This window comes from Malus sylvestris, chromosome 1 (genome assembly GCF_916048215.2).
Source record: "Malus sylvestris chromosome 1, drMalSylv7.2, whole genome shotgun sequence".
Taxonomy (NCBI): Eukaryota; Viridiplantae; Streptophyta; class Magnoliopsida; order Rosales; family Rosaceae; genus Malus; species Malus sylvestris.
This window is the reverse complement of record NC_062260.1, coordinates 24034622-24047333: the sequence shown is the minus strand read 5'-3', so window position 1 is coordinate 24047333 and position 12712 is coordinate 24034622. Positions and strand designations below refer to the sequence as shown.

The window sequence follows — 12712 nt, the reverse complement described above, 5'->3', positions numbered from 1 at the left end:
CAATTCTAGTTAAATTTCTTTGACATTAAACCAAATTTTATAAATTTATACTCTTATGAAAATGTATATAAATATACCACACTAATAACTTTGGTGCCCCTAATTTTTTTTGGGTCCCGGATGGTCGCTCTACCCACACTAGGCTTGGGCCGGCCTTGTATACCGCGATGAGGTCAAATCATCATCAGCGCTATAAGTTGTATATAATTACGTACCCATTTTACTCTTCACATGTCATATAGTTGTATTATACAACTTGTATACAACTTATAATAGGAGAAATTTTGTCAACGTGTAAGGCACACCAATTACCTCTAGTAGTTATTTATTTATACAAACAATAGTGTGGAAGAGTAAATTCAAATCCAATACCTTTACTGCAGAGTTACAATTTTCATTTTCGTTATTACTTGAGTTATAAGTCTCTCTTACCACATCGGTTAATTTTACTAACAGAATCGATGATGAGGGCAAAACAGTCCTTCCACAAAAATGACAGAAAAATTAAGAAGTTGCCGGATGCAGTATTAGTTAATGCACGCTTTTGCACCTGACGATGTTTTAAACGGCGGGACCCGCCAGAGAGAAAGATAGCCGTTGGAGAGGGAGGAGGAGCCATTGGAAGCAATAAAAAAGACCCCAACTTCAACAAGTTCAGTTCAACCTTCCCACCTCCATCCACGAGATCATCGAGATGTTCAAATTATTATACAAACATACACACATATATATATATATATTATATCTATAATGCATGAAGAAGAGAAATATAAAAACCCTAGCCATTGCCGTTTATGAATTCAGCAATCGAAACTAGCCGTTAGGTTTTTCTGTGGGAAGAAGAGCGTCTGCCACCCACATGACATTTTCTCTCTCCACCCAATACAACAGTAACAATCAAGATTCTCTCTCTCTAAACTCAAGAGAATCCTCACGTGCCCTGTCCCAGTCGTCACTAAAACACCCACCTCTAGGCTTTCAATCCCACCACCAACTTCTTTTTCTCCTGTTCCATTCCCTCCTCCTCTCCCTCTCTCTCCATCACTCTCTCACTTTCTCTCTCTAGAATCCAACACAAGCAGTCCGCCATTGTTGGTGCTCTGTTTCTGATCATGGACAGCAAAGATCAAATCTTTCACACATTTTCCGACTACCCATCTCAAAATTGGCGCCGGATTTCCCACAAGAAGAAGGAAAAATGGAAGTTTCTTCCTCTGCAATCCAAATGCGCGCACTTCCTCCTCTTTCTCCACCTCCTCCTCTCCTTCTTCCACCCGGCCCGCCCAGAAATATGGGACGGCGTCATTGTCACAGCGGCGGACTACCAGTCCCTTCAAGCAATCAAGCACGAGCTCGACGACCCAAAGGGGTTCTTAAGGAGCTGGAACGACAGTGGATACGGAGCCTGCTCCGGCGGCTGGGCCGGAATCAAGTGCGCTCAGGGGCAGGTGATTGTGATCCAGCTTCCATGGAAGGGGTTAGGTGGTAGAATCTCCGAAAAAATAGGACAGCTGCAGGCTCTGAGGAAGCTCAGCCTCCATGACAACCAGATTGGAGGGTCAATCCCTCAATCTTTAGGGTACCTTCCAAGCCTCAGGGGAGTTCAATTATTTAGCAATAAACTTTCTGGTTCAATCCCAATTTCTTTAGGGTTCAGTCCTCTGCTTCAAAACCTCGATCTCAGCAACAATTTGCTAGTTGATAAAATCCCTGACAGCATTTTTAACTCCACCAAACTTAACAGCCTCAATCTGAGCTTCAATTCGCTGTCGGGGTCCATCCCAGGTAGTCTCTCTCGCTCACGTTCCCTCGTATTCCTTTCTCTCCACCACAACAATCTTTCCGGCTCGATCCCAGAGTCTTTAGGCAGGTTGAGTGAGCTTCAAGAGCTTGAACTTGGAAATAACCAGTTCAATGGAGCTATATCGAATGAAATAGGGCGGCTTTCGAGGGTTAGAATTTTAGATTTTTCAAACAATGCCATAAATGGAAGCTTGCCTTCTAGCTTCTCCAATCTCTCCTCGCTAATCCAGCTGAATCTAGAAGGAAACAACATCGAAAGCGAAATCCCGGAAGGTCTTGGAAGCTTGAAAAACCTCTCTGTTCTTAACTTGAGGAGGAACAAATTGCAGGGTCCGATTCCTGCAGCTCTTGGCAACATTTCGACGCTCACCCGCCTCGATTTGTCGCTGAATAATGTCAGTGGTGAAATTCCAGCTTCTCTTGCCGGTCTATCACATCTTGGTTTCCTCAATGTTTCTTACAACAACCTCTCTGGTGCTGTCCCGGCTCTTCTCTCTCAGAAGTTCAATTCGAGCTCTTTCGCCGGGAATGTTCAGCTGTGCGGGTACAGTGCTTCAACTCCATGCCCTTCCGAGGCACCATCTCAGAGTGTCCCGCCTCCGGGCCCAGAGACTTCGAAGCACCGCCGCAGACTTAGTACCAAAGATAAAATTCTTATAGCAGCAGGGGTTCTTTTGTTAGTGTTGTTTTTACTCTGTTGCATTCTGCTGTGCTGTTTGATAAGAGGAAGAGCTGCATCGAAAGGCACGGATGGCGCAGGCGTGGCGAGGGCTGGAGCTGCGAGGACTGAAAAGGGTGTTCCGGCAGTTGGGGGAGAAGCTGAATCCGGCGGAGAGGCTGGAGGAAAACTGGTACATTTTGATGGGCCAATGGCTTTCGCAGCAGATGATCTTTTGTGCGCAACCGCGGAGATTATGGGGAAAAGCACTTTTGGGACTGTCTACAAGGCGACATTGGAGGATGGGAGTGAAGTTGCAGTGAAGAGATTGAGAGAAAAGATTACGAAAAACCAGAGGGAATTCGAGACGGAAGTGAACGTGCTTGGGAAAATCAGGCACCCGAATCTTCTGGCTCTGAGGGCTTATTACTTGGGACCTAAGGGAGAAAAGCTTCTGGTTTTCGATTACATGCCGAAAGGGAGTCTTGCAGCATTCCTCCATGGTAAGCCTAATGCAAATGATTTTAAGCACTTCGTATCTCAATTTCGGTTTATCGGGTTTTGATTTTTCTCAATTTGGTCGCTGTGTTTGATTTCGTTGCAGCTCGAGGGCCGGAAACTCCGATTGATTGGCCAACACGAATGGGAATAGCAAAGGGCATGGCAAGAGGTCTCTCCTACCTCCACGGCAATGAGAACATTATCCATGGAAACCTCACATCCAGCAATATTCTACTTGATGAGCAGAACAGCGCCAAGATCTCGGACTACGGCCTCTCCCGCCTCATGACAGCCGCTGCCAATTCAAATGTGATTGCAACCGCCAGGGCACTAGGGTACCGAGCCCCGGAGCTCTCAAAGCTCAAGAAGGCCAACACGAAAACTGATGTTTACAGCCTTGGGGTGATCATATTGGAGCTCCTTACAGGGAAATCTCCTGGTGAGCCGATGAACGGTTTGGATTTGCCGCAGTGGGTTGCCTCCATTGTGAAAGAGGAGTGGACTAACGAAGTTTTCGACTTGGAACTGATGAGGGACGCTTCTATAATCGGTGACGAGCTGCTAAACACACTGAAACTAGCTCTGCATTGCGTTGATCCTTCGCCGTCTGCAAGGCCGGAAGTTCATCAGGTTCTGCAGCAGCTAGAGGAGATTAGACCTGAAACAGCCGCCAGTTCCGGCGACGACGGAGCTGGAGCCCCTTCAGCAAGTGATGAGTGAAAAATGGATTCCAGCAAAAGGGGTTCGGTAGACATGTTAGGAAGCGTGGCTATAGCTAGTCTAAGATTCTTTCATTCTTGAATATTAATTTTGCTTTTGTTACACTTCATCAGTGTTCGTAGATACAATTTTTCAAAATAAGCGACTCCAACCCAACAAGGTTCTCCCACTTTGCAAGGGTGAGAAGGACAATATATCATATGCAGCCTTATCCTTGCTTGCAAAAAGGTTTCCACGACTCACACCTGTAACCTTTCAATCACAAATGATTTATTTGTATTAACTTAAAGAGTTTTGTGATTGTGTTGGTCGTTCTAATTCCAAGGCATATTTAATTATAGAATAACAATAAAGTCTTATCGTGCTAAGTGAGATCGGTCGTAAAATCTTAAAACGTCATTGCACTTGATTTTGCACCAAATCTTTTGTTAACTCCAAGTACTCCATGTTTTTTTTTTAAATCTATTTTCAAATCTTCCTCTACCCTTTTCTCTCTTAACCTCCATGGCATACTTAATTAAAAATTAAAAATACAAGGTTTAAATAGTCCTCCGTGCAACCGCTTATGATCCGCGGTGCAGTCTAGTTTATCAACGACTTATTGACAATCATCGCAAATTGCACATCCCACCATAAAAAACGACACTTTGCCAAAAAGCCAACTTTAGAGTGAAAACAAAGGCATACATAGGTTTTGCTAAAGTTTCACATCGAATTAATTCTACTCTAATGATTGATGTCTTAATCATATTAACTTATTAAACCTCAATTTGTTCTTATTAATCCGCTAAGACGCCGTGTTCGATACTTCATGCAAGAAAACAGACCCCTCTCTCACAAAATTAGCATCCATCTCATCACCGATATGTTATAATTGTCCCGTCGCATGATGAGAGAGATACTAATAGCAAGAAAACTAATGAAAAGAGCTTACAAACTTTGAGTTTTAATAATAATGACAAAATAAAGGGTAAAGTGAATAGTATCATGATCGACTTTTTTAACGAGTTCCCACTAATAGTGCGATCTACACCGGAGTAGATACTAGAATCTCTAGTCAACTATAGGTCTAATTAAGTTTGGATCAAACATAAAAACTATGCACTGAAGGTTAAAATAGTCTTCTGAAGGCCTATTTTTGGTTGGTTAGGATGAAAGTTTGTTGGGAAATATCGCAAATGGGATGTAACTAGTGTACATGCACGAAATGCGGAGACACAGAATGAAAAGCTAAACACAAAAATTTTACGGGCAACAATGTCAGCTGGCATCATTCGCATACCCGCTTGTTTCTTCAGCAAGCTTCTCCCAAGTATTCGCCATCTTTTCCGCGTATCCAGCCTGTTAGATGTGAAGAACGTACCATAACTATTATTCAAGGACTTACGAAATGAAGTTGAGATGCCATTTGAAGCGAAAACTTCACAAGAGCACGAACAACAAATGAGGTTTAGAGCAGGAGATAACCTGGTTAAGAACAAATCCTCTCAGCATGCCCATGAAGTCCTCGTGCCTCTCTCTGTCAAGCCTTTCGAGCTCACTCCTGTTATTTTCCTGCATGTAGATTCACCAACAATCATGCTTCAAGTTTGTACACAAACACATTGTGTATAAAATGAGATCTTTCTTCTTCCAATCAAAACGGGAACTGAAACAAACATTTGCTTAGCCAGGAATTCTAGTAGTTATAATCGAATGACAAGATAAAGAATATTCAGCGGCGTGAGCTGAATGCATTAGATAACACATGAAGGGCAACAAAATGACCACAACGTGTTTCCAATCCTATCCCTAAATCTAGGGCATGAATTTTGAGATCCCTTGTCATTTGCCCCCCTCCACTAAATGTCATGAGAAAATGGAAAGACTAGAGGAAGAGGAAAGAACATCGGTTTTGAAGTTAGTTTAGAGAATGGGTAGATAATCTGACCAGTTAGTCCAGCTGCACAAGCTTAACGTGGACCAAAAGCCAGCATGAATGAATGTTAAATAAAAATTGGTTGCCAGAAACCGGAGGCCACACAAATATTTTCATGTTAGTTCAGTAAGAATGAAGAACCGTCAGGTGCGAATGCACAAAAGCAATTTATACATGATGGTGTATCTTACCACATTTCACTATCAAAAATTTGAATAACACTCTACTGAAGTACGGCAAGTAGCACATGCTTAAACGGCGGAGGACCAAAAGAAGAATAACAGCTCCATCTGATAACTCTCTTATCTTGATGATTAGTTTTGTTGCTTCCTTTCTCGATTAGTACTTGGGCCTATGAGAACTAACGAAATATTCTTTTATCATGCAATCAAGAATGTTCTAGAGAGTATTTCTTCTATCTTTTCCTTGTTGCTTCAAGGGTCCCGTGGTGGATTCGAGGATTCTCTTTGGGTGTTGAAGTAACCTACCCACTTTCTGTTCTGCGTCAGTTGGTATTGACTAAATTTCTCAGAATAACAGCTCCCTAGTGTATACTTCTCAATTTCGGGGGCGAAGCCCCTGGAGTGATTCCAGACCCTCTCTCGTTATTTCTATCTGTTGTTTTTATATGTTTTGCTTCCGCTAAGCCGCTTATTGTCTTAATCAAGCTATATACTACATCATATATACTTAAAAACGTAAGATTGCTAAAAATAACTAATACTAGCACAACGCATAACTGTTTGCAGATTTTAGGTCATATAAAGGAAGAGGGGAAATCTATATAGGGTGCTACTAACTATCATCAAAATGAATCTAGAACTCGTAGATGCAAACTGAATTGCCTAATTTCTAGATGCCTTAAGAGGTTACCTTGATGCGTTCATACTCTCTGATTGCACAAGATTTAGCATCCTCACTAATCTTTAAAGTTTCTTTAAGCTCCTCTATTTTCCGCATCCTGGACCTGTCTCCACCAAATACTTTGGATGCTGCAGCTTCAAGCTTCTCAATCCTGGACTGCAACGAAACTAATTCCGATGAAAGAGTCTGAACCGTCAGTAAAGCACTTGATCTGTCTGAAAATGCACTATTGACTGCCAGCATTACTCCAAGATATTCATGTAGTTTGTCCTGTGATAAATATGTAACATTAGGCTAAGATAACAAGAGAATCAAATATGACTCCTTTTCCGCAAATTTAATGTCTAGGCATATATAGCTTATGTACGTTACCAAATGTTTGACCGTTTGCGCATTTAACTCCCGGTACAATCGGCTAGCTTTAACAGAAGCAGTAGCCACATTTTTCATGTCATTGGCTCGTATTGTTTGAGGTTCGAACATGGCTCCCTCCGTCTCAAGCTTGGTCAGCTTCACAAATGCCAACCCCAATTCCCCCAGAGTCTCTCCCATGTCCTGCTGAGCTTTTACTAGTGATTCAGCCTGCAAATACCGAAAATCTCGTTCATTCTCCTCTACCGTATTCTAAATTGCCAAATTTAGAACAGACAATGCTCATCAACAGAAATGGTAAGCTCTTAACTTCATAATCCCGTAACTAATCCTACTGGAGTCGAAATATTTCATACATTTTAATCGAAATGATCACGCTAGTTCAGTTGGCACTTGCAACTATCTAAATCTTCAAGTGCATCATAATAATTAACTACCATTTGAATTTGAACATACTAATTATGTTGAATTACCAGAAAGAACCCATAAATTAGCAACAATACCTGCTGAGACAAATTGCTAAGCTGCTGCTCAAACTCCGCCACCTTCTCCTTCCTCTCCAAAAATTCCTTATCGTCCTCAACCGCCATTGGCTTCACTCCGCCCCAATCGTTCACCACTGCCTGCTTCAGCTCCCTGAAGATCCTCAGCAAGTCCCTGCCGCCCTTGGCCGGCTGCGCAGCCTCATTCACATCTGTCACGACAGCCACCTCCCCCGTCAGCTGCCTTGGTAACCTCACTGCTCCATCGAGCATCCGCGACGCCACGTCGATGCTCCTTGTTAGCGGTAGCTTCCCCTTCACCACCAAAAACAGCCTCAGCTCCTCGCTCTTCTTGATCGTCGGATGCACCGCGAGCTTGTTCAGGTACTTCGCCAGTGCCGCCCTCCGCAGCTCCACGAACTGCTCGATTTGCATCACCTGGCCCTCCACCACACTCTTATCGGGTCGGATCGGGATGAAGAACCCGCGGAACGATTCGGATAGCCGGTCCGACAGCGTCACCACGTCCTTGAACCGCCTCCGTAGGGTGAATTCGGATCCGGGCCCGCCGTACTCGGGGATATTGGTCCGAGTGGTGATCAGGTACGTGTAGTACGAGGTCCCGCCGGGAACAAGCGAATTGTTGAGCTCGAGCTCCTTCTGAGGGTCCGAGACCCATATCTTGAGAAATTCGGATCTTGTCGGAGGCTCCGATTGATAAGATGAGGGCCTAGGGCTTTCGTGGCCGTTGGATGAGGAGGAATCGAACGAGGTGAAGATGGCGTCGGCGTAAGACGGGGGTTCAAGGATGGAACTGAAGCCTTGCGAGGATGTGGCTGTTGTTGCGGTGGCGGAGTGGCGGTCCACGGAGGTGGACGCGGAGGGCGAGGATTGGCCGTTGGATGAGGGAGGCTCGTCAAGGACGAGAGATTCCATGTCATCTTGGGATGCATGTAGGTCGGCCTCCTGGTCGCCGTGGTTTTCCTGCCTCATCATTTTCCCCCTTATTTTTTGCCGGGAAATTAATAATTAATGATAAATAAATGAATAAATGGAGGGAGGTGGTGGCGGTGGCGGTGGAAGAGCTGGTGCGGGATGACACGGCAAGGTAGTGAGTTTTTAGTGAGTAGCGAGTTGAGTGACTCGGGCGGGCCAATGGGCAACCTCTTTTGCGTACGTGGCGGCTATGACGCTGCTTCCGCAACATAGGCTGCCACGTGTTAATGACGTTGAATGAGAAGTTGGGCTTTTATTGGGCTTCTGCTGAGAGGCCCAAGTAGGGTTGATTGAGCTTTGATTGGACTTTGTCGACAGAAGGCGCCGACGTAAAAAGTCCGGAATGAAACAGAATGTGGGCCGGAACGGAAGCTTTTGTAGGGTTGGGCCTGCAAGATTTGACTTGACAAGGACCCAATCTGAGTTTTATGTTTGGGTCAATTCAAATTAACAATATACTAAAGTTTAAGGGATCATTTCCGGATCCCTTTCACCTAAGCCTCATGATCCACAAATCCGAGCCTTTGAAATTTTATCCAACGACGACAAAGAGGAGGTCCCATTAAAAGTTATAATAACTTTAACCGTTTGATCAAATTTCAAGGGTCCGGATTTGTGGGTCATGAGAATGAGGTGGAAGGGATCCGGAGAGGACGGTCATGCACTTCTAATTGTACCGAGACATTTTGTAATAATTTAGAGCCTCAGTGAGAGTTATCACGTATCATTATTGATGAGTCTATTTGGTTAAGTTGGAGACAATATTAACGCATAATTGAACTTGGTAGTGGACACTTACAAAGTCTATTCGACAAATAAATGATCGGTTGACAGGCCATACAATTATGATTCACGTGACAAAGCCCTAAGTGGAACACCATATTTGAGTGTGTCCGATTTTTGTTGTTTTATCTTGGAGAAAAAGAAAATAAGCACTCTCTCTCTCTCTCTCTCTCTCTCTCTCTCTCTCTACTGGAAAAGATGTTTGATTTACATAATTGCTAGTAAGGTTGTATAGTTAACACATGTTTCTTTGAAATTGTTGTATGTTTATTTTGTTGTTTCAAATCTTTTCAAAATTTGAATGATGTCTTTCGTATTTAAATTATGTATTATCTTTTATTACGTTACGTATCTTTGTCTTTCATATGTTTTTCAAAAACACATAATTAGTTATAAGGAAGCACGTAGTTTCAATCCAAATTGTAGATTAACTTGAAGAGATATATAATTGAATCACAAAAGGATAGAGGATTAGTCTTTGATGGATTTTATTGCATGGTATGAACTATGAAACATTATTGAGGACCTGTGATGACCAAATACATATTAGCCCTAATATTATATTAGTTTAGATTAAATGCTTAAAATGTTTGACAACTTAATAAAGCAAAACAAGAAATTGAGGGCCTGTTTAGTATCGTATTTAAAAAAATTCATAGTTTCTCAAAACATTTCTTAAGAACATGTTTGAAGAACACTTTTATTTGAGATCCAATTTTTTTTTTTTTTTTGTCAAATGATAGATTTGTTTGATTATATATTAAATTAGGGAGCCGATGAGGTTTGAACCAAGGGTCAAAGGAAAATATCTAGAACAACTGAATTGAGGGTCAAAGGAGAGCGGAGATTAGAGAGAGAACAAGAGAGGAGAGATATGGTAGAGAGAAAAATAGGGAGTGAGAAGAGAAAAATAGGGAGTGAGAAGAGAAGAGAGAGAGATAAAATAGTGGATTTTGGAGTTTTTTTTTTTTGAACAAACAATATTATTTACATTAAAGAGAGAGAGATGGTGGGATTAGCCTCACGATGTGCTAGCAATAATGTGGTTCAAATTCACCTTTGGCAAGAATCGAACATTCTCTCACTTACAAGTGAAGAGAAATACCACTAGACCGTAATATTAAATGACAGTGAATTTTGGAGTTTAAAACCTGTAAAAATTCACTTTCTGTGTTTTTTAGAACTAGGCTAATTTTCAAGTTAGTTTTGAATTCAGTTTTTGAAAAACAATCCTTTCAAACAAGTATTCAATCTGTAAAACTTAAAAAGTGGTTTTGAGTTTAAAAAGTTGGATTCAAGTAGAATACAAAACAGACCATGAATTTTCTGATGGTTCATGAATTTTAAATTGGTTTTGCTTTATTAAGTTGTTAACATTTGAATCTAAACTAATATAATATTTTAGTTAATATGAATTTAGTTCTCACACGAAGGCTTAGGAGAGCAGCATTATAGGATATAAGAATTAATACATTTCACCAAAAAAAGAAAGGAAGTACCCCACACGTCATTTAGGGTGTGAAAAGCTTGCAAAAGTCCCCTTTTAGGGTCAAGCAAGCACTAATGACATAATTATAATTGTAATTAACTTCACACCCACCTGCAACTACCAATGAAAACGATCGAAAACCCAAGAAAACGATAAATTTTTCACTGTGATCGGAACACGGGTGGTACATTATATGTTTTGATACAAGTGGTGAAATTTTTTATCTTTTAAGTTATTAACTTTTTAACACACATATTCCACCATTTGTATAGTGATACATGATATACCATCCAGTGTACCAATCATACTGAAAAATAAAAATAAATTATTAAATTAAAAAAAAAATTGACCTATTTGAACAAAGCAAGACAAAAGTACCAGATGACAAGTTTGACAAGGAAACTTGTGGTTTCTTAGCATAACGAATTCTATTATTGTACTTAATGGTTGTGTGTTGTCAAAACAAGATTTTGAAAGTCAATATATAACAAACTATACCAACTACAAGTTAATTGCTGTCACGTTATCTTGTTCACCTATCTAATCCAATTATCTAACACCTCCCCTCCCTCTCGATCTTCTTCCTTTCTTTCACTTTCTGATCGACATCAATGACATGCTTCCATTCAAAGTGACGACAAACTGAATTCTTGTCTGCAGGTAATTAGGTAATTAGTTGGTCGATTTGGCTTTGTCAATCGTTATCACTTGCAGGCTTGCACGTACTCATTTTTTTAATAGAAAATCTGGGCAATACGAGGGAAATTTTATTTATAATGAAAAAAAGAAGTTACATTTAGTTAGGAGGAACATAAATCTTACTCCTCATAAAACAAAGAAAAAAAAATACATGAAAAAAAAGGAGGGGGTGTAGAATTATTAGCGAGATGGGCCAATGACCCACTTTCAACAACACCAATATTGTCCCCAACTTTGTAATTATCACATGCACAATCCGTCAGGTGTACAATTTTACCATAAAAGACCTCGGTATTAGTTAGAAGAGATTAGGGTATGTAAACTCTTATTTTCTAATAGATGCAATCGATGTGAGACATTTCAACAAGAGGATATGAAACCTAATTTCTCTAAAGTCAAACTTAAAAGGGCTAAACCTACAAAACAAGTCGAATAACACCACAAGGTTAGGAAAAAAAACAAGAAAGTGAGACAAATATGTATGCTAAGATGTACATTAATTTAAGAAGTGGAAGATATACCTATATTTATAGGGGAGGGGGCATTTGTTAACGCTTTAACAACGTTCATCACATGATCTAATGTATAACTTCGTCACATGAATTGGTACATGTGACATGATAGTATCGTAGATTTGGATCCCATCCAGATCCAAATTGTGGGGATTCTAGGTAGAATCCCCACATCTTAGCCATTTATCGTACGTTGTGCGTCGTGCAGTCAGAAACCATTTCACTTTTTTTTTATTATTTAAAACTAAACACAAATAGTACTTGATGAAATCTGGTCGCACGATATATAATGAACAGCTAGGATGTTGGGATCCCCATAAAGTAGATCCGGAGAGGAACCTCTTCCAAAATCATCATCCCATCACATCGAAGTACGTAAGTTTTATGGCCAATACACACACACACTGCATGTCTTCGACTCGGTTTGAAAAATGTTGTACATTAATACAAAGTGACATACCCAACCATACAATCGAGAAAAATTATGGCTTCCTAATTTGGGGTCAAAACAATAGTAAAATTATATTTTAATGAGTATTACGAAATGTACTATATGTAATAACCAATCACATACTTAATAAATATGAGAGATAGACTCGTCGATTGATATGTACACAATCATTATAGGTCATAATTCTTCTTACGTCTCTATACAATCATTGACGGGACAATTAATCTCCTTACATCTTCATGTTTTTGCCTACAAGTTAAAGCACTAGAGTTGACAAAACGAATCAAAATGTTGTAGCTAAACTAGGCATTGCTTTCCTCCAAAAAACTAGGCATTGCTAATATCTTCTAATCTTGAGATGCTATTGTTCCATTAATGGCTTAGAGACAAACTCTTACAATCAATAGAGTAAAACATACACAATATATATGTATAGGATGTCGTTTCCTAGCTTCCTCTAAACG

General features: G+C 40.7%; 2 protein-coding genes across 2 annotated transcripts; one reads left to right on the top strand and one right to left on the bottom strand.

The window, feature by feature from the left end:
* Positions 1 to 675: 675 nt before the first annotated feature.
* LOC126623755 (probable leucine-rich repeat receptor-like protein kinase IMK3) lies at positions 676 to 3982 on the top strand. Its single transcript, XM_050292740.1, has 2 exons — positions 676 to 2964; positions 3066 to 3982. Exons 1-2 carry the CDS (start codon positions 1113 to 1115, stop codon positions 3680 to 3682), a joined length of 2469 nt encoding a protein of 822 aa, XP_050148697.1. The 5' UTR covers positions 676 to 1112; the 3' UTR covers positions 3683 to 3982.
* Positions 3983 to 4612: 630 nt separating this feature from the next.
* Positions 4613 to 8481, bottom strand: LOC126623764 (sorting nexin 2A-like). The gene is made up of 5 exons (XM_050292751.1): positions 7340 to 8481; positions 6837 to 7046; positions 6474 to 6734; positions 5150 to 5236; positions 4613 to 5023 (listed from the first exon to the last, which is right to left on the bottom strand). The coding sequence occupies exons 1-5, from the start codon at positions 8312 to 8314 to the stop codon at positions 4943 to 4945; spliced, it is 1614 nt and encodes a 537-aa protein (XP_050148708.1). The 5' UTR covers positions 8315 to 8481; the 3' UTR covers positions 4613 to 4942.
* Positions 8482 to 12712: the final 4231 nt, after the last annotated feature.

Coding starts and splice junctions, on each gene's coding strand:
- LOC126623764 (XM_050292751.1), bottom strand. CDS start 8,314: ATGATGAGGCAGGAAAACCACGGCGACCAGGAGGCCGACCTACATGCA. Junction 6,735..6,836: donor CGCAAACGGTCAAACATTTG/GTAACGTACATA, acceptor TATTTATCACAG/GACAAACTACATGAATATCT. Junction 5,024..5,149: donor GAGGATTTGTTCTTAACCAG/GTTATCTCCTGC, acceptor CACATCTAACAG/GCTGGATACGCGGAAAAGAT.
- LOC126623755 (XM_050292740.1), top strand. CDS start 1,113: ATGGACAGCAAAGATCAAATCTTTCACACATTTTCCGACTACCCATCT. Junction 2,965..3,065: donor TCTTGCAGCATTCCTCCATG/GTAAGCCTAATG, acceptor ATTTCGTTGCAG/CTCGAGGGCCGGAAACTCCG.